The sequence below is a fragment of the Dioscorea cayenensis genome, chromosome 19 (genome assembly GCF_009730915.1).
Source record: "Dioscorea cayenensis subsp. rotundata cultivar TDr96_F1 chromosome 19, TDr96_F1_v2_PseudoChromosome.rev07_lg8_w22 25.fasta, whole genome shotgun sequence".
Lineage (NCBI taxonomy): Eukaryota > Viridiplantae > Streptophyta > Magnoliopsida > Dioscoreales > Dioscoreaceae > Dioscorea > Dioscorea cayenensis.
In genome coordinates, this window is record NC_052489.1 from 28,881,970 (window position 1) to 28,901,717 (window position 19,748).

The window sequence follows — 19,748 nt, forward strand, 5'->3', positions numbered from 1 at the left end:
AAAAAAATTTCTACATGTAAGGGCACTAGTTTCATTGTGATTCTATTGCTATCATGATGCAACTAAACTTAGGTTTAGGATTTCTTATCAAGTCAACTTTCTCTAATCCCTCATGTTGTTTCAATAATAGTTAAGTGAACTTGGCCAAGTTTCCTCTACATCCTAAAATAATAGAAGACATGACTTATTTCATGCAGTCACTATCAACTGCTGATTTTTTGTGAGATGCCAGAATATTCAGCTCAAGATGTTTGCTAATGTTGAATAGATAAAACAATTGAAGGAAACTTAAACAGAATGATGCAAATAAATAAAATAAACTGCAATTTCCAAGTAAAAAAGGTTGATTGCGATCTAGATATGAAAGTCATTATTCTATGGACTTCATTGCTCAAATCATTCATATAAAAAAAAGGAGTATACTTGAGGAAGCTTCATTGTATGCAGTCCTCTTCATGACAATATTGAAACATCCGAAATGATTCAGTGTTGATCAAGGCTAGGAGATCACCTAACCCCCACATACACAAAAACTACAAGGAAATACCTAGCCATTATCGACAGTGGTTCAAAAAAATTAGGAGTGATAATCAAGGGTCCACCGTCCATATCATTTTTCTTTTATGCTTCTAAGAAAACCAAATATGCTAAGAATCTGTTTGGCATCGAAGTTAGAGTCTCCATCAATCTATTTAAACAGCCTCAGGAAACATTTTGAATGTCTTAACTATTACCTGACAATCTCAATAGAATACTACTATAATAGTGCAAAAGGTCAAAAAACTTGTTCCCCAAAAATTTAAGTTCTGGGTGTTGTGGGCCTAAGTCCAAAAAATTGCTGATTTTGATTCAGTGTTGGGTCAGTTTCAAATCAACTTAACCAATTCCCAGTCCAAAATCTAAAGGGCAAGACTTTGAATTAACTGCTACATGTAAAATATGGTACACATCAATGTCAATGCAACAATACGTGTTGTAAATAACTTAATGATATAGGTTATTCTACAGATTAAAATTTACCAAACCGTTTGACAAATTTACCTGGTATTCATTAGAAGGCGATTACTTGAATAGATGAAGAAGCTCCCCGCTAAGCTAAGCTGCTTACTGCAAGAACAATGACTGAATTAAGGATACCATCAATGAGGCTCTTCCTGATTGACTCATAAAGAAAATTGGTTAATATCAAATATTTTCCTCCATGGTAACTCTCTAATTAAAAAAAGATTACTGGAAACAATAGGTTGAAATAAAAAGCAGTACAAGCAACAGAACCCTATATTTGACAGAAGAAAACCATTCCGTAATAACGCATCGTAAGCATCAAGCAAGCTGGCATTCTTGTCATGCGTGCCTGGTTAGGTCTGATGCTTGTTTAAGGTTTTCAACAATCATATGCAGTTCAGAACACAACTGAGATACTTTGGGTTCATTCCAAAACAGTTGAACCTTCTGCATAAGTAATCTACAAGGATGGTCTTGAGGGAGAGGAAGTTCCTCTGGTAATGGAGGAACAAGGAATGGGTGCCGAAGTAGCTCAGGTATCCGCCACCTCTCATTCCGGTCCCATGCAAGACATCTACGCATCAGATCAATGAGCCATGGGTTGGAGACTGGCTCATATACAATTTCGTGGTTCCTATCTGTTATGACTTTAAACTTGGCCCAGAAGGTCTTATATTCTGCAAATGGTGTCTTACCATAAACCATTTGGTAGAGGATGCAACCAAGGGACCAGATATCTGAAGGACGTCCACACTTGATAGTGTTTCCATTTGCATCATGTTCATTCCACATGAATGCCTCTGGAGACATGTAGTTCAGTGTGCCAACCTGCAGTTTAGTAACATGAAATGACAAACTACAACAGTTAATTCTACAAGACATTTGTCAATATATTTGTGTAAAGCCAAAACGTGTATAAAATGTTTAGAATATGAGACCTGTGCATCACGCTGGATGTTGGTTGTATCACTCAAGATGGCTTTAGCAATGCCAAAGTCAATAAGCTTCAATGAGCCTCTAACAAGTAGAAAATTTGCAGGTTTCAGGTCTGAGTGCACAATACGCTCCTCGTGTATAGTGTTCACAGCTTCAAGCATTTGCTGCACAAGGTTCAAACTGTTTAATGACGTGAAAGGGAAATAAATAACAGCTAAAATATCATCCCTTCGTTCAAGGTGAAATAGTGTAACATGCCCATTCAGAACTCAGAAGTCAAGGATCTCAACTGGGCTTGCTAAAGAAGACATACTACCACTTGGTGCTTGTGTTATAGCTCCAATAGCAAAGGCACCCTACTCTAATTCTTAGTGTTGGTCTTATCGTGTGAAATTTAATTTATAAATGTCAGGTATATGTGCAGAGCCTAACTGAGAAAAAAGCTTCACAAAAATTTAAAATATTACCACAAACATGCCTTTTGCTACTGCATGTCTGCAGTTCGCATTTGCTGATCCAATAATTCCACACTAAAATGAAATCGTCACAGTAGCCAACAAAGATAATCTAATTAGCCATCCACAAGACACGATCGCTGGCAAGCAACTTCTAGTTTTCACCCATATGTTCACCTAATGGTTCCCCACTTCTATTGATAACACAAAAAATCCTTCAAAAACAAAATTAAGCAAAGTGAAAAAGACCTGCCAGTAAAATCGCAGCCAATTCTCATCCAATCTCCAGTTTGAGCTATCCATCTCTTTCCACTTTTGTGAAAGCATGTGGGCCAGATCAATTTCTCCATATTCAAGCACCATATAGATGTGCTCATCATCCTTAATCCTCCCCTCCTTTACCGTCATGCTGCCATTCACAACCTCCATAAGCAAAGTTTTGTCTGTGACCTAGTTTACATTGAACATTAGAAGTATTAGCGGCACGCAGAGCAAAACTAATTACATTTCACAATTGTTATGAATAGCTGAATTTCAGACAATATGGTGAAGTTCAAAGAAGAACGAATATATCTCGAATTCAAAGAGATTATGCAAACTCATATACTCATTTGCAGGGTTCTGTTTGCCTATTTTTGGCACTGACAATAATTAATTAATTAGAAGACAACTTCAAGAACAAAAACATATCTCAACATTTTCCCATGGCAACAAGATAATAAACTGTTCGTAAAATATGATGCCAATGAGAAGATAATAAATCCAACCACCAGCTATTGGCCCTTGTTTCCGGAGGCATTTCTCTCAAAAGTTAAGATTACTACCACAACACAGAAATACATTTATCAAAAAAAGCTACACTAACATAGTTCAAACATGAGATCTTACACCTCAAAGAATGTTAATAGTCACTCCTAACCATAGACACACCTTTTGAGACAACCAAATGGCTGCAAGAAGATATTCATAGTATTATTGCCATTATTATTATATAATAGAAGAATGAAAAGGAACTACTGCAAAACTGCGCTTCAAGTGGCAATGAGGGGAATAAATGACATATGTTCTTGTTTTATGGTACTACACATAATGATCCTGATGAAATGGACAACTCAATATCAATGTGGTTAGTAATATTGCAACTTACAGAGTGTATTGTTTGATATGACACTTCTAAATTTAAAGACATGACACATAAAACTTCACTTCTAAGTGATACATTTTTCCGTGAAAGAATTCAGTTCTAGTTATGTTCTATTGCAAGAAGATATTGATTATCAATGGGCTCAAACACAGAAAAGAGCATACCTCCATAAATATGGAAACAAATCACAGTTTAAAATTCTAGATTCTAAGAAATTTTATGCAATGTAGTTGTTCAAATATCAATATAATACATAATTTTCTACCAGATCTAGTAGATACCAACAAACAAAGTCTATCTATTAATCATGCAGAAACCTACCAATTGTCTAAAGCAGTCGCACAAATGTATGAAAACTTAAGAAAATTCTCCTAACAGTTGTTAAAGTCAAGCTGCAGTCTTTTTTGAACTCTTAAAACCCTACATGGGATAGATGCAAATCACCAAATTGATTTTTTAATCAGTAGTCTAAATGAACAATTTTAGAAAATGATGTACACAGCTTAAGAACATGCACCTCATAGTCAATCAGTTGGATGATATTGTTTTTTCCCTTCAACTTGTTCAAATACTCTATCTCCTGACAAAATCCATATGCAGTTGGGTAATCACGACCCTTAAGTTTGATCTTCTTAAGAGCATATATACTTCGGTCGGCTGATATTACTTTGTGAACTTCACTGCTCCCTCCGCTGCCTATTTTACCAAGCTTTTGATAGAGCTTTCCATTAACTTTGAAGAAAACATCTGGATCATACTTCTTTTTACGAGAGACCTTTTCAACTTTGCTTGATTGAGAAGGTTCTAGATCCACATGTGAGGATGGGTTACCTCCCCCAGGAACTAGAGATTGGGAGCATTTACCAGAATCAGTTCCACCTTTCTCTTTAATGCTGTTACCCATATGAAGAGCCTGATGTTGATGCTGAAGAGCCTCACCTACGTTCTTTAAACTCCCTTGTCCCTCTTGAAGGCCATAATCCTGGAAAGCTGAAGAGTTCTCCACAGCAGATGATGACATTTGAGTTGGAAAGGCAGTTTGTCCACCCAAAGGAGCATGTGTCCCCTGGTATGTTGGGCAGGAGTGCACTGACATCGTAGTGGCATTTGAGGCGCCTACAACTGAAGACCGAGTTATTGGAGCCACAAAGTGATGACTATCCCTTGGTTCATTATGTCTCACTAAATCCTGTTCACTCACAGCTGTTTCTGTTGTTCAAACTGCCTCCCTCCTCCCTCTGTCAATGCAAGAGAATTCAAATAAGATGAAATGTCATCCATTCTAATATGAGTTTTTCAGCCATGCATCAGCACCTGCATGAATGTAGCCTAAGATAGATAAATAACTATACACCAAGCAAGCACACATTAGCTTATCACAAAAACCAAAGCCACATACAATAGAACATAATGAGCAATGGACAAACTATCTAACTCTCATGCTTACTCTAACAAGTTGGACCTGAACAGCATAAAGTCTGAGACAAATCTCACATAAACAATAAGCAAGTACACATGAGTCAGCAGTAAAATCAAAGCCATATAAACAATTAAAACATAGAGAAGAAATGAAAATTTATCTAAAACTTCTGCTTACTCTGAAAAGCTGAAACTGAACCAGCATCCCCAAGAGAAGAGGACTGTTGCTTCTTTGAGACATCCACTGCTAAGGCCTCTCTCTGAACAGCCCGTAAAGCAGGATCACTGTTCTGTATAGCAAACAAGTTCATGTTCTCATCATTTGCAGCAGTTATAGTTCCCGTTATTGATGGAGGGGTAAGGGAGGAATCCTCGGCAGTGTTAATTCTAACTTCCACAGCAGCATCCTTCCTCTCCTCTAACGATATTTTAGGATGGTTTACGGCTCCAACAACCACTTGACTTTGAGGCAATATATTACCAACATTGTCACTAGTCGTGGCAGAGATGGTGGTGCGATTCTTTGAAGACTCTGTTTGTGAAACCATGACACGAGTTGCACGAGCTGGTCGGGAGAAATTGGACTGCATAGTACCTGAGAGCAAAATCACAGAAGCAGTTCATGAGCACATCAAACGCGCACAATAATAATCATCCATCAAACCAACAGAATTAAGTCTTTACACAAAAGAAATTCAAGCAACACATTTGCTTTTACTTATAAATCAAACCCACTATAATGTTGCTTTTAACAATTGTCGTTTGTCCTTCAAAATTCATGTAATGTGCTGAATCTCAATTGCAAAGATTCCAAATTTTAGAAAATAAAAACAAATTATGTTAGAAAGATCCACTACAGCTGAATCAGGTGCTATAGGTACCGAATGTGAGAAGAATGCCAAGGCTAGAGCACAGTTCATGACTACACAATATAGTTATTAACACACTTCTTACTGACAAAAGAAGTCCAAAAATCAGTCTGATGAGCAAAAATCTCCAGAAAACAAGAGACAAAAAAACTTAAAAAGAAGTTCGATTTCCAAAGAGACCTATTGAACTAATTTATTCTGAACAAGATACAGAGCAAAAAATCAGCAGAAAAAAGATCTATAAAACAAGAACTACTCAGAGTAAGCATCAGATGCACACCAATACCGAAGATCCTTTTTGGCAAGAAAACCAAGAAAAAGAGATCGAAAGGGGGAAGGGAATACCGAGGGGGCGGTGGCGCTTGAAGACGGCATGAACGTGGCGGAGGAAATCGGGAGGGGAGAGGGAAAGCGAGGAGGAGGACGACGTCGACGACGACGTGATATTGGAGTCTCCGCCGGCGATCGGACGGATGGGGATGCTTGACGGCGGAGGAGCCGGAAGGTCAGCCTTCCTTTCCATCGGGATCCAACGGCATCTCGGCCGGGTAAGGTGGTCAAGAGAAGACAAGGAGAGGCTTTTCGTGGATCTCCGATGCCGGATCTCTCGGCGGTGACCTCGATCTCGCCGGCGGCGGCAGTGAGAAGCTTTGCGCCGTTGAAGGGAGTGGGATCGAGGAAATTTGAAAAAGGCCTTGACGCCCGCTCTTTGCCTCTTTGGGATGTTTTTCCCCCATTTTGTCCTTTTTTTTAAAAAGCAATTACCTTATTTAGGTTTTTTTAATTACAACCCTGTGAAACCTATAATTTCATTTAGTTTTTTGAAAAATAAACTCCATTTTTTTTTTATATTTACACAAGGGCATATAAGTAAGAATCTTTGATTTAGTGTGGGTCTATTGATAGTCGGGTCACCGATAGAGTTTTTCATCAAATAGTGAGAGTTCGATTCTCGGTTGTGCGGATTATCCCACCGTCCATGTGTGCACAGACCCCACCATGTTGATTTAGCAGGGCCTTCGGTTGTTTGCTCCTCTTGTCAAAAAAAAACCATTATTACTATCTTTAAAACTCCAAATTTCTAATTTGCCCCCTCAGACTTCTCAAAATTAAATTGTTGATCATCAAAGTTTAAAAAAAAAAAGGAATTATTTGGGTAAAAAAATAATTAATTGTTCCTTGTAATCACATCATTCACAACAAATTTTTATGATTATTTTTGCTGTTAAATACTTCCTCCATTTTTTTTATTTATTAATTTTATATAATTCATATTGATTAAAAAAACTGATTGAAATTAATTAATAATCTAAAATTTATAAAAATTATATTAACTTTTCAATTTTACCCATATTAAAAATATACTTTAAAAATTTTATAATTAAATATTATTTATTAAAAATTGTAAATGTATATTAAATATAACAAATAAAAATAATATTTAATTTATACAAAATTTTTAAATGAACAAATAAAACAAAAAACAAAAAAATTCCAAAATGTGACCAGTAAAAAAGGAAAGGAAGATGTAATAGTCTAAATAAAGAGAAATCTGTTAAGATAATGATGTTTATTTTAGTTTGGTTAGGATATCTTTGATTTAAATATTTAAGTTAGTTGTGTGTTGATTAAAACTCAAATTAGTAGAGATTATCTTTTCTAGAATTTTTGCCTTTATAAAAGGCTTCGATGATTATGAATAAAAGTGTGCGGTTTTTCTTCATCTCTTCTTTTAAGTTATTAGTGGTATCAGAGCTAGGTTTTTCAACAAAAGGGAGAGTTTTTTTTTTGTAGTGAAGAAATTCACAATGTCTGCAGAACAACTTTTGTGCAACCATCTATTCCACGTTTTTGATGGTCACTACGATCATTGGAGCATGTTGATGGAAAAATTTCTTAAAAATCCAAGGAGTATTGGAATATTGTTGAATTCGGAGTGGCAAAAACCGGATGATGGAGTAGTACCCTCTGAAGCACGAGAGGAAGGAACTTGAGGCATCAAAGTTGAAAGACTTGAAGGCGAAGAATTATTTATTTCGGGGCCATTGATCGATCTATTTTTGGAGACGATTCTTTGCAAAAGAAACCTCCAAGGATATATGGGATTCGATGAAGAAAAAATATCAAGGCTCATCAAGGGTGAAGCGTGCACAACTTCAAGCCTTGAGAAGGGATTTTTGAAAAATCTACGGATGAAGGATGGAGAATCATTAACAATTATTTTTGCAAGAACCATGGGATTGGCCAATAATATGCGGTTTCATGGGGAGAAGATGGATGATGTCACTATTGTTGAAAAGATATTGCGATCTTTGACGACAAAAATTTGACTACATAGTTTGCTCAATTGAAGAATCAAAGGGACATAGATGCACTCTCAATTGATGAACTTCAAAGCTCTTTTATTAGTTCATGAGCAGGAAGATCAACCGTAATTTTTATTGCTTTGAGGAGCAAGCTTTGAAGGCCTCTACAACCAACAACTTCTCAATATTACGAGGTAGAGGTCGCGGTGGAAGTAGAGGAAGAGGAAGAGCGGATAGAGGCTACGAGTGGCAACGAAATCATCGATGATGGTTATCTACAAAGTAAAGGAAGAGGACGAGGTCAACAATTTGATAAATCTAAAATTGAGTGTTTTTAGATGTCATCGATTTGAGTCATTACCGATTACGAATGTTATACCAAGCTACCTAATGACAAAGACAAAGGAGAAAAAGTCAAATTTTTGCGAGAAAATAAAGAAGCGGAGACTTTGCTAATGACAATTCAAGATAGTCAGGAATCTCACAAGTCGGATATTTGGTTTGTGGACACTGGTTGTAGCAACCATATGTGTGGAAGTAAGTCCTTCTTTTTCTTACTTAAATGAAGATTTTTCACTCTCATTTGTTAGCTTTGGAGATTGCTCTACGGTGAATGTGATGGGAAAGGGTGATATTAATATAAAAAAACCAAGAATGGTTTTATAGAAAAAAATTTCTAATGTTTTTTTATGTTCCCGACTTGAAAAAGTAACTTACTTGAGTCTTTGGTCGAGTTGCAGAGAAGGGATATACAATTACTATTCAAAAAAAGGTACTTGTGAAATATATGATCCTTGTAGAGGTGCAATTGCAATTGTGCCAATGAGTTCAAATAGGTTGTTTCCTATAAAGATTGAATGTGCTCAACCTTGTTTGATGGCTAAAACAAAAGACCCTTCATGGCTATGGCATTATCGGTATGGTCACTTGAGCTTTGGTGGATTGAAGACACTCCAAGAAAAGGATATGGTGATAGGGCTTCCTAAAATCACTATTCCCTCCCAAGTTTGTGAAGAGTGTGTTGTTGGCAAACAACATCGTACTCCTTTCTCTCAAGGAAAGTCTTGGAGAGCAAAAGATGTTTTAGAACTTGTTCACTCTGATATTTGTGGACCAATAAATCCTACTTCTAATGGAGGTAAAAGATATTTTATTACTTTCACTGATGATTATTCTCGGAAAACTTGGGTTTATTTTTTACAGGAGAAATCAGAAGCTTTTAGTGCATTTAAAAGCTTCAAGGTATATGTTGAAAGTGAAATCGGGAAGCCTATTAAAACAATTCGCACTGATCGTGGAGGAGAGTACTGCTCGAAAGACTTTGAAAGTTTTTGTAATTATCATGGCATCCGAAGAGAGCTCACAGCTTCCTATTCCCCACAACAGAATGGTGTATCAGAAAGAAAAAATCGAACCATCCTCAATATGGTGCGAACCTTGTTAACAAAGGGCAGAATTCCGAAGAATTTTTGGCCAGAAGCAGTGAATTGGAGCATTCATATCTTGAATAGAAGTCCTACTTTTGCTGTTCAAAACAAAACACCAGAGGAAGCATGGAGTGGAAGAAGACCAACAATAGATCACTTCAGAATTTTTGGTTGCATTGCATATGCACATATTCCAGATGAGAAAAGAAAGAAGCTTGATGATAAAGGGCAAAAGTGTGTTTTTCTTGGGATTAGTGAAATATCCAAAGCTTTTAAATTGTATGATCCATTAACAAAAAAAATTGTGGTGAGTAGGGATGTTATTTTTGATGAGGAGAGCACTTGGAATTGGAGTGAGCAGCAGCCTACTTCAATTATAATTAGTGATGAAGCCGAAGAAGAAGGAGAGCAAGTCCAACATCAAGAAATTTCAACTAATGAAGCCTCAATTACTAATAAACTTTCACAAACAGCAACAGAAACATCAACTAAATCCCCTATTACTCGTGTCCGAAAAAGGCCGGCTTGGATGGCAGATTATGAAGTAACAGATTTCAACCAATCTGAAGACCTTGCTACTCACTTTGCTTTATTTTCAGATTGTGATCCTTTATCTTTTGAAGAAGCTATCCAACATTCAAAGTGGAAAAAAGCTATGGATAATGAAATTGCATCCATTGAAAAAAATAAAACATGGGAATTGACTGAACTTCCCAAAGGGCAAAAAACAATTGGTTTAAAGTGGGTATACAAAACAAAATTAAACGAGAAAGGTGAGATTGACAAGTATAAGGCACGATTGGTTGCAAAAGGTTATAAGCAAGAATTTGGTATAGATTATAAAGAGGTTTTTTTGCTCCGGTTGCAAGGCTTGACACTACTCAGGGCTTGTGGTTGCATTGGCGACTCAAAAATTCATGGTCAATATTTCGACTAGATGTAAAATCGGCCTTTCTACATGGAGAATTAGAAGAGCAGATATTTGTTGATCAACCTTTGGGTTATATTAAAGCAGGGGATGAGCATAAAGTGTATAAATTGAAAAAAGCTCTCTATGGATTAAAGCAAGCTCCACGGGCATGGTATAGTCGCATAGAAGCTTATTTTTTTTAAAGAAAGGATTTCAGAAGTGCCACTATGAACATACAGTTTTTATGAAATTTGAAGCTGAAGGAAAGGTACTTATAGTTTGCTTATATGTGGATGACTTAATCTACACCGGCAATGACAAAGTGATAATTGAGCAGTTTAAGACTTCCATGATGATTGAATTTGATATGTCTGACCTTGGTTTAATGCATTACTTTCTGGGTATAGAAGTTATCCAATCTTCTTCAGGTATTTTTATTTCTCAAAAAAGATATGTGCATAATATCCTGACCAGGTTTTGAATGCAAGATTGTAATCCAGTTTGTATTCCTGTTGAGACGGGTTTGAAGCTTGTTAAAAATTCAAAAGGAAATATGGTTAACAACACTATTTACAAGCAAATTGTTGGAAGTTTGATGTATTTAACTGCAACAAGGCCCGACATTATGTTTGGTGTAAGTCTCATTAGTAGATTCATGGAAAATCCAAAAGAGGTGCATCTCATGGCCGCAAAACGAATTTTGCGATACTTACAAGGAACAATAGATTATGGAATATTGTACAAAAAAAGGAGAGATATCAGAACTAATTGGATTCTGAGATAGTGATTATCGCAGGAGATTTAGATGATCGGAAAAGCACATCCGGTTATGTATTTATGATGGGTTTTGGAGCTATCTCATGGTCATCAAAGAAGCAACATATTGTTACTCTTTCCACAACTGAGGCTGAATTTGTAGCAGCAACAGCATGTGCCTCTCATGCAGTGTGGTTAAGAAATATTCTTGAAGAACTTCAATTAAAGCAAGAAGGTTCGACTCCAATATATTGCGATAACAGTTCAACTATCAAGCTATCTAAGAATTCAGTTCTTCATGGAAGAAGCAAACATATTGACGTAAGATATCATTTCTTGCGAGATCTTACAAAGGATAAAATTATTGATCTCATCTACTGCAGAAGCAAAGATCAGATTGCTGATTTATTTACAAAGCCTCTCAAAATAGCTACTTTTCACAAGCTCAGGGCATTGATCGGTGTATCGAGTATGAAAGCATTCATGCAAGAGAGATAACTTTAAACTTATGAGATAAACATAAGTTTAAGGGAGGGTGTTAAGATAATGATGTTTATTTTAGTTTGGTTAGGATATCTTTGATTTAAATATTTAAGTTAGTTGTGTGTTGATTAAAACTCAAATTAGTAGAGATTATCTTTCTAGAATTTTGCCTTTATAAAGGCTTCAATGATTATGAATAAAGTGTGCAGTTTTCTTCATCTCTTCTTTTAAGTTATCAATTAGAACCCTTCGCAAATGGTGAGAGTTCGAATCATAGGTGATGGTACATTTCTGAGAATTTGATTAGTGGTTGTGTTCTGGTGGTCTCAACGTTCATGTGTGTGTGGGGCTCACCCCCAATTGCTTCGCCGAGGTTTATGCACGCCTCTTTCTTTAAGCTGCTCATCTTAAAAAAAAAAAAGAAAAGGAAAATCTTTGAAATACCTACCGGGTAAATAGCGGTGAAGATTATCTATGGTTTCTATTAGTGTTGGTATGATCATTGGTTTAATAACTGTGCACCTAGCTAGTGTAGCTGAAACTTTTTTGGAATTGCAAATCCCTAGCAATATTGATCCCAGAGTTCCTCTCCTTAACCCATTATTCTAGCACCGCCAAATTGGAGGAGCTTTACTCGAACATCTCAAGGCTCTCACTTGACTAGGACAACCACAAAGTGTGTTGAAAAGGTAATAGATTTTTTTTTTTTTTTGTAAAATCATTTAATAGGCTGAAATGACCGGGCTTGACAATGTGGAAGGGATTTTATCCTTGCAAAATAATTTTTTTTAACCTAGTTATTAATCTGAAAGAATAAAATTATAAAAACCCTCAACAACTTGTTTATTCATTGTTGTAACAGGCTTTCAACATCAACATGCGTGCTATGAACGGCTATGGAGGAGTATGTTAATCACTTTTTCCTTAATTGCCCATTTTCTTCTTATATATGGACACTTTGGTCGCATATTTGGGTTCTCATGGTACTTTATCACCGTAGAAGTGTGGACCACTTGGATGGAATTGCTTTTGGGGCACATGAGAACTTCTAGTATGGGCAATGTTTTGGAATTTATTATTGGACCAAAACAACTGTATATTCAAGTGTCACTATCTCTCATGTAGGTCAATTTTAATCAAATTTGATCGTATAAAACTTCTTGAATATTTGCAGCGCATGTAGAGAAAAGTATTAAGATAGTGTTTGGATGATGGAATATGGTTGAGAATGGGAAAGAAAATTTTGAGTAGGGGGATATGAATGAAAACTTTGAGGAGGGATGTGAATAAAAATTTTGTTTAGCTGGAGTGAAAATTTATTGAGAATGTAAAAGGTTAGAAAAGAATATATGAGAAGATTACCATTATACATTTTAATCTAAAAATAATATTTATATATGAAATATGGTTTAATTTATATATATAAATTAACAATAGTATTTATAATTATGTAGTAAGTTATGTAATAATCATTCAATCTAATTATTATAATTAATTATTTTAAAATAATTAAGATTTTTTCTGTAGATAATATCAACCCTCAAACCTCTCTATCCCACCTCATAAGGCTACGGAACCCTCTAACTTCTCTTTCAGAGTAAGAACGGTGAAAGAAAGAAGTTTGCAATCAAGAGTCCCATGAAGGCTTTCAAGACGGATCCTTCCTAGCAAGTTAAAGTAGACAAAAGGACAAAACGATTCATTTAATAATAATTTTTATAGCGTGAAATATTATCAATTTCATTGTAATAAATTTAATTATTATAATGAACTATTTAAATTAATGGATTTCATTATAAATATATCAATAATCCCAAACGAGAATTACTCATCCAAAGTTTTAATTTTTTAAGTTGTTACAAAAAAACTTAAAAAAATTCAAAAAAAGTTAAAAAATAATTATGCATAATATAGGAGGGCAAAAATATCTTTTCATAATACAGGAATGGCCATTGGCCCCAATATTAGGGGTAATAGCTATTACCCTGATGAGGGGAGTTATATTCCCCTTCCACTCTCCCAGGGGTAATAATGCTAACTCAATGGATGGCAAAACGTGGGTATCCATTAGGATTAGTAATCATCCCCTTCAAAGGGGGATGATTACTTGAAGCAAAAAGTATCTAAGTTAGAGGAGGCTATCTTAAAAATTAAAAACAATATCAACTTTCTTAGCTCACTCTCCCCAAATATTGGAGACATGACAACCAATAATATCAACTTTCTTAGCTCACTCTCCGCAAATATCCAAACTCGACTCGTTCCGTAGTTTCCGACCAGATCCATCCTAAATGGGACGATTTTTGTGTTTTTTTTTTTATTTTACTTTTTTATTTTACTAATTTAATTAAAAAAAATAATTTATTCTAATCTAATTTTATTGATAAATATTATATATTATAGGAGGTTGATAAAAAAATATCTCAATTTCTTCCCATTTTTAATTGGTTGTTTGTACTTTTACATTCATAATTATATAAAGTAAAAAAAAATTGGCGAAGCAGGCCAGGGTATGAAGAAAAATCTTGGTAACAGTTGTGGCATTTAAAATATTACTGTTTGAGCGGAGTGGGGTGGAGGCAGGCACAGAGATGGTTCAGTCGGGGCGATGGTAGTAGAGGCCTGTCTTGAATCCACCCCATCCCATTACCATCCCTACAACTAAGCTATAAAAATATAAAAATTCATCTTGGTGTTATCCAAGAGGAATGCCACTTTTTTAGGGCTATTTTCTTGGTATTACCACCACCAACATTTTTTTTTTTTGAAAAGGACGACAGGCGCCTAATTAGGAACATGCAAACGTGTGGAGCAAAACTCAACGCCACCCCATGCCCTCACCTTACGCAGACATGAGGTTTGATCTCAGGTCCTTCGGAAATAAACGACCTATGCAAGAAACTCAGTACCAATTAACCCAAAGGCTGTTGGCCCAATAATCTTTTCTATTCTAAGCTATACACTTGTGTAAAACCATCTTACACCAATGGCATGTAGAAGTTTTTATTTATTTTTTTAATTTAGTTGTACTATCATATTTGACTGTGCCGTTTGATATTACATTACTTCTTTTAAAAAAAATATTAGCACTATTCTATTATTATATATATAACTGTTATTATTTTTAATAAAATTATGATTTGTTCATTTTAATTAAAAATATATAGTTGAATTGGCCACTTTTTGCTTCAATCCTATGTTATTTAGAAGCACGGTAAAAAAAATAAATATTTTTTTAAAATTTATTTACTAATTTTATAAAAATATTAATATTATTAAAAACCAATGAAATTAAAGTCTAAATAAAACCTTCAATTTTAAAAACACTAACTTTACTTAATATTAATATTAATTAACTCAAAAAATCAACTCCAAGTTTTTCTTAATTAATAAAACATCTATCCCATCACTGTGAACAGAACCATTGACAGGTACAAAAAAAAAAACAAACCATGCTAGCTGTTCTCTGTCTTCTTTGTCATCTCCCATCAAACATAATCATTAAAATAAATAAATAAATAAACTTTCATTCATCATGCTCATCTCTATCATTCAAATTACAACAGTGACAAAAGAGAAGCGCAAGCAATGAACCAAGAAAGCAAGAAAGAGTACATAGTTCAAACCATGAATACAATAATCTTCACAACCATAATACTCATCATCCTCATCAAACTTCTCATCTTCTCCAAAACTCAAAACAAGAACAAGATTAAGAAACCACCAAGTCCCACTTCACTCCCAATACTTGGTCACCTCCATCTCCTCATAAACAACAAACAACCACTCTACAAAACTCTCACTCAACTCTCCATCAACCATGGCCCCATCATGCTCCTCCGTTTTGGCTTTCGGCATGTTCTCATCGTCTCGTCGTTCTCTGCTGCAACTGAGTGCTTCACCAACCTCGACATCATATTTGCAAACCGTCCCAAACTCCCCACCGAAGGTCATCTAACATACAATCACACCACTCTCGGCACCTCTTCTTATGGTCCTCACTGGCGTAACATCCGCCGCATCGTCGCCGTCCATCTCTTCTCTTCAGCGAAGCTCAACTCATCATCCATCATCCGTGCTTCAGAGACACATGCACTTGTCCGGCGCTTGTTCAAAGGTGGCAGTGAGTTCAAGAGAGTGAATATCAGGACAGTGTTGCATGAGATTGTGTTGAATGTGATGATGATGTTGGTGGCCGGAAAGAGGTATTATGTGGATGAAGGAGTAGGTGCGGATGTGGATGAAGTCAAGTGGTTTGAGGAGATGGTGGAGGAGACGTTCAAGCTTAGTGGGATGTCAAATGTCAGGGATTTCTTACCGGAGTTGTTGAGGGTCGTGGATGTGCATGGAGTGGAGAAGAAGTTGGCGAGGTTGGAGAAGATGTGGGATGAGTACTTGCAGAGGTTGATAGATGAGTTGAGAGGCAAACTTGGCAATGGAAATCATGATAATGAGTCCATTATTAGAATGACGCTTATTGGTACTTTGCTATCAATGCAAGAAGATGAAGACCCAGATTATTACACTGATAATCTCATCAAAGCACAAGTCCTGGTATATATATATAATCACTTAATTTATCACTTAATTTATTAACTAAATATGTATTCATATGAAGATATATAATTATAATGTTGTTTATGCAGAGTCTTTTATCTGCTGGAACGGATACATCATCCGCGACGATAGAATGGGGATTGTCACTGCTAGTAAACCATCCTCAAGTTTTGAAAAAGGTTCAAGATGAGATTGATGAACTTGTAGGACATGACAGACTAATCAAAGAGTTTGATATCCCTAACCTTCCTTACCTTCATTGCATTGTGCTTGAAATTCTTAGGCTTTATCCTGCAGCACCATTACTTCTCCCTCATGAATCATCTCAAGAATGCAAGGTCTTCGGCTTCGACATCCCTCGTGGGACGATACTAGTGGTGAATGCTTATGCTATGCATAGAGACCCGGAGATATGGGAAGATGCATTGGTGTTTAAGCCTGAGAGATTTTTAGGTGGAGAGGAGAAAGTGAAGAAGATGATGCCTTTTGGGATGGGGAGAAGGAGGTCTCCTGGTGAAGGACTTAGTTTTAGGCTTGTTGAGTTGGTGCTTGGGGCTCTAGTGCAGTGTTTTGAGTGGGAGAGAGTTGAGGATGAGGAGGTGAGCATGGAGGGAGGAGCTGGTTTGGATATGCATAAGGCTATGGCACTTGAGCTTATGTGCAAACCTCGTCCAGATTTGATTGCTGTTATCTCTGGACTTTAAATCTTTAGAAGTGTGTTTTTTTAAGGTTAAATAAGTCACATAATTCAATGTCAATTTTTGAGTTGGATGGAAATAAAATACCAATCTTCTTTCTTATTTAATTTATTAAAATTTTATTTATGATAATAAAAATGTTTGGTGCTAATTAAAAATGACATTTTGAAGTAATTAATTAAGGGAGAGTGTGAATACACTACAAGAGAATTGCATTTTACAAACAGCATTTTCTGTTTCTAATCCGTTGTTAAATTGCATTAGCAACGGATTATAAACGAAACTTTTCTGTTTGCAAAATAGGTGTTGCTAATTTATTACAAACGACATAAGATTCCGTTGCAGACTTAGCAACAGATTTGTAACGGAAAAGCTTCCGTTTGCAAATTTTAGTAACGGAAATTATTCCATTTCAAAAGTGTTGCTACATTTTGCAACTGAATGTATGTTGTTACTAATCCGTTTAAACATGTACCAACGGTTTAGCAACGGAATAATTGTCATTCCAAAAAATAGAAACGGATTTGTAACGGAACATATTTTATTTTAAATTTGTTTTTTTATTATAAACAAAAAACTATTTCGTTACAAATCCGATGCTAAAATTAAATATATACATATGTATAATTATATTTTGAAACAAATTAATCGGTTTGTAATCCGTTGCTAAAAAAACTAAATAATTAAAAAAAATATCACATTGGTTTTCAAAGTTGATATAAATAATACCTGTCATGACAAATTTTTTTAGCAACAATAAAGCTAAAAAAAATGATTTCATTAATGCATTTAGAAAAAGATGCCCAAAACAAACTTTAACAAAAGAAAAAAAGTAACAAATATCAAATAAACTAAAGCTCATCTACATGGTCAACATCATTGTCATTACTAGCTGGCTGTGCATTCTGAGTAACTGTGAGTGCTGAAGCATCCTAGCCTCGAGGTCCATCATCATATCCTGCATCTGACGCAACATCTGATTACGATACTCATCTCTCTCTGCCCTCATCTCATGCAGACTCTGACCAAATATATTATATATAGTTGTTGTAGTGTTGTTACATTTATTTTCCCAGCCATCTTTAATTTGGATTATTTGGTTGGAAAAATAACCATATTTTTTATTATCGCTTCTTTGTTTTTAGAGGATAGCAGGGTTATCCTAGAGGGCTGGTTTTGTTTTGTATTGCTTGCTTCACTGTTTATAGGGCAAGTGTGTTATTGTTATTTTTGGGGGTCCAGTGTGGTGCTTTGTGGTTTGTCTGTTTTTTGTTCTCTGTTTTTTTAATAGAAGTGGTTTATCCATTTCTTTTTTTTAAAAAAATTCCCATTAAAATCAATTATAAGATTCGTCTATAGCTCTTTGTAGATGAGATGCAATAGTATTTTTAGTGGAAAAACTTTTTGTCATGATTATTAAATTGAGGCCCTACTTAAGTTTATCCACGATCTCAGGGATATGTCACACTAGCTCACATTGAGCAAAAGAGTTGGTCTCTTTTGCCCTCTTCAATAGCTCCTGTAAACATTTTCTTGTGTGCTCATCTTGTCTATTTTGGGTTTTCTTTTATTTTACTTAATACTCTTTATCTTTTTTTCATTTATATCCAACATAATTAATTGTTTATATCTGCTCTCCCTACTTTTCAATTAATTTTTTTTATATAAAAAATATATTTATTTTCCATTGAAAATAAGAAAGATGTAAATAGACAGCTTGTTCTTGATTGCTGCAGCTGTAGTCAATCAATACTAACAAAAATACAAGTTCAATACATGAAATAAGGTGGCCTATTTGACCAACAATTAACCAAGTCTAGCAATTTTACTTTTATATATATATATATATATATATATATATATATATAAAGATAAAAGAAAGTTTTTCTTGTCATGGTGTGTGCATTTGCTAAGAAAGAGAAATTTGAGAGAAAAAGAGCCAAAGAAATAAAAGCTTGGTGCTCCTGATCAATAGTCTTCTGATGCCCATTAATCTTGAAATTTCTGCCGCATAATCTTGTCACTCTTTGAACCCAGCTTGCAGGACTCAGTGTGCAGGCAAATAACCGTACACTCATAATGCATAGCACAATAGACATATAATACCTCAGAACCTATCTCAAGGCAAACATAAAATATAACAAAACTATAATTTCAATGGTCAAAATCAGAAATTTACAAAGTTCAAAATTCCAACTTCAAATATAAGTTGGTGTTCTATACATAAAACAAATACTCACACAGATAGAATGACAACTCAAATTTAGAAATGATCAAAAACACAATCTCTCGCTTGTACTACTCACTTTGGATTTGAAAAAAATTCAACAACAAGATTATGAGCTTGATAACCCAGTAAATAACCCACTAAAAATATTGGGATCATGTGCAATTCGAGAATTAAAAAAAAAGAAACAAATAATATCAGATAGCACATATTTGTCACACCATGAACCCGGTTCGCCGAACCTGGTGCGCAGACAAACAGATGCAAATCCACAGGGCGTGAACCAAGTAAACCTGCAAGGCCTCAGAACTTGATTTATTACAAACAAAACTATAACAAACTAACTGGGTTACAGAATTACAGACTCTACAGAGTATACAATACATGAATACAAGAAGTTCAAAATACAAAGTACATGAATACATGGATAGACAATGACAAGAACTCAAATTTTACAACAGGACATGAAAACATCTACAGAAAATCTTTCAAGATCCACGTTGGTCTATCATTTTTGATCTGAAAAGGATTTAAAGCAAATCCATGAGCTCACTGA

The 19,748-nt window shown here is 35.2% G+C and overlaps 3 protein-coding genes across 3 annotated transcripts; 1 reads left to right on the top strand and 2 right to left on the bottom strand.

Annotated features, from left to right (window-relative positions):
* Nucleotides 1-1,164: 1,164 nt before the first annotated feature.
* Nucleotides 1,165-4,743, bottom strand: LOC120283600 (serine/threonine-protein kinase MPS1). Its single transcript, XM_039290304.1, has 4 exons — nucleotides 4,058-4,743; nucleotides 2,646-2,846; nucleotides 1,944-2,105; nucleotides 1,165-1,833 (listed from the first exon to the last, which is right to left on the bottom strand). Exons 1-4 carry the CDS (start codon nucleotides 4,634-4,636, stop codon nucleotides 1,345-1,347), a joined length of 1,431 nt encoding a protein of 476 aa, XP_039146238.1. The 5' UTR covers nucleotides 4,637-4,743; the 3' UTR covers nucleotides 1,165-1,344.
* A 79-nt stretch (nucleotides 4,744-4,822) lies between these two features.
* Nucleotides 4,823-6,431, bottom strand: LOC120249340. The gene is made up of 3 exons (XM_039257839.1): nucleotides 6,174-6,431; nucleotides 5,138-5,554; nucleotides 4,823-4,854 (listed from the first exon to the last, which is right to left on the bottom strand). The coding sequence occupies exons 1-3, from the start codon at nucleotides 6,349-6,351 to the stop codon at nucleotides 4,823-4,825; spliced, it is 627 nt and encodes a 208-aa protein (XP_039113773.1). The 5' UTR covers nucleotides 6,352-6,431.
* An 8,823-nt stretch (nucleotides 6,432-15,254) lies between these two features.
* LOC120283647 (cytochrome P450 81Q32-like) lies at nucleotides 15,255-17,067 on the top strand. The gene is made up of 2 exons (XM_039290356.1): nucleotides 15,255-16,264; nucleotides 16,357-17,067. The coding sequence occupies exons 1-2, from the start codon at nucleotides 15,299-15,301 to the stop codon at nucleotides 16,969-16,971; spliced, it is 1,581 nt and encodes a 526-aa protein (XP_039146290.1). The 5' UTR covers nucleotides 15,255-15,298; the 3' UTR covers nucleotides 16,972-17,067.
* The last annotated feature ends 2,681 nt before the right edge of the window (nucleotides 17,068-19,748 follow it).

Coding starts and splice junctions, on each gene's coding strand:
- LOC120283600 (XM_039290304.1), bottom strand. CDS start 4,636: ATGTCAGTGCACTCCTGCCCAACATACCAGGGGACACATGCTCCTTTG. Junction 2,106..2,645: donor GGCTGCGATTTTACTGGCAG/GTCTTTTTCACT, acceptor AACCTTGTGCAG/CAAATGCTTGAAGCTGTGAA. Junction 1,834..1,943: donor ACATCCAGCGTGATGCACAG/GTCTCATATTCT, acceptor ACTAAACTGCAG/GTTGGCACACTGAACTACAT.
- LOC120283647 (XM_039290356.1), top strand. CDS start 15,299: ATGAACCAAGAAAGCAAGAAAGAGTACATAGTTCAAACCATGAATACA. Junction 16,265..16,356: donor TCATCAAAGCACAAGTCCTG/GTATATATATAT, acceptor TTGTTTATGCAG/AGTCTTTTATCTGCTGGAAC.
- LOC120249340 (XM_039257839.1), bottom strand. CDS start 6,351: ATGGAAAGGAAGGCTGACCTTCCGGCTCCTCCGCCGTCAAGCATCCCC. Junction 5,555..6,173: donor CAAGCGCCACCGCCCCCTCG/GTATTCCCTTCC, acceptor TTTTGCTCTCAG/GTACTATGCAGTCCAATTTC. Junction 4,855..5,137: donor TTCAGTTTCAGCTTTTCAGA/GTAAGCAGAAGT, acceptor ACATTCATGCAG/GTGCTGATGCATGGCTGAAA.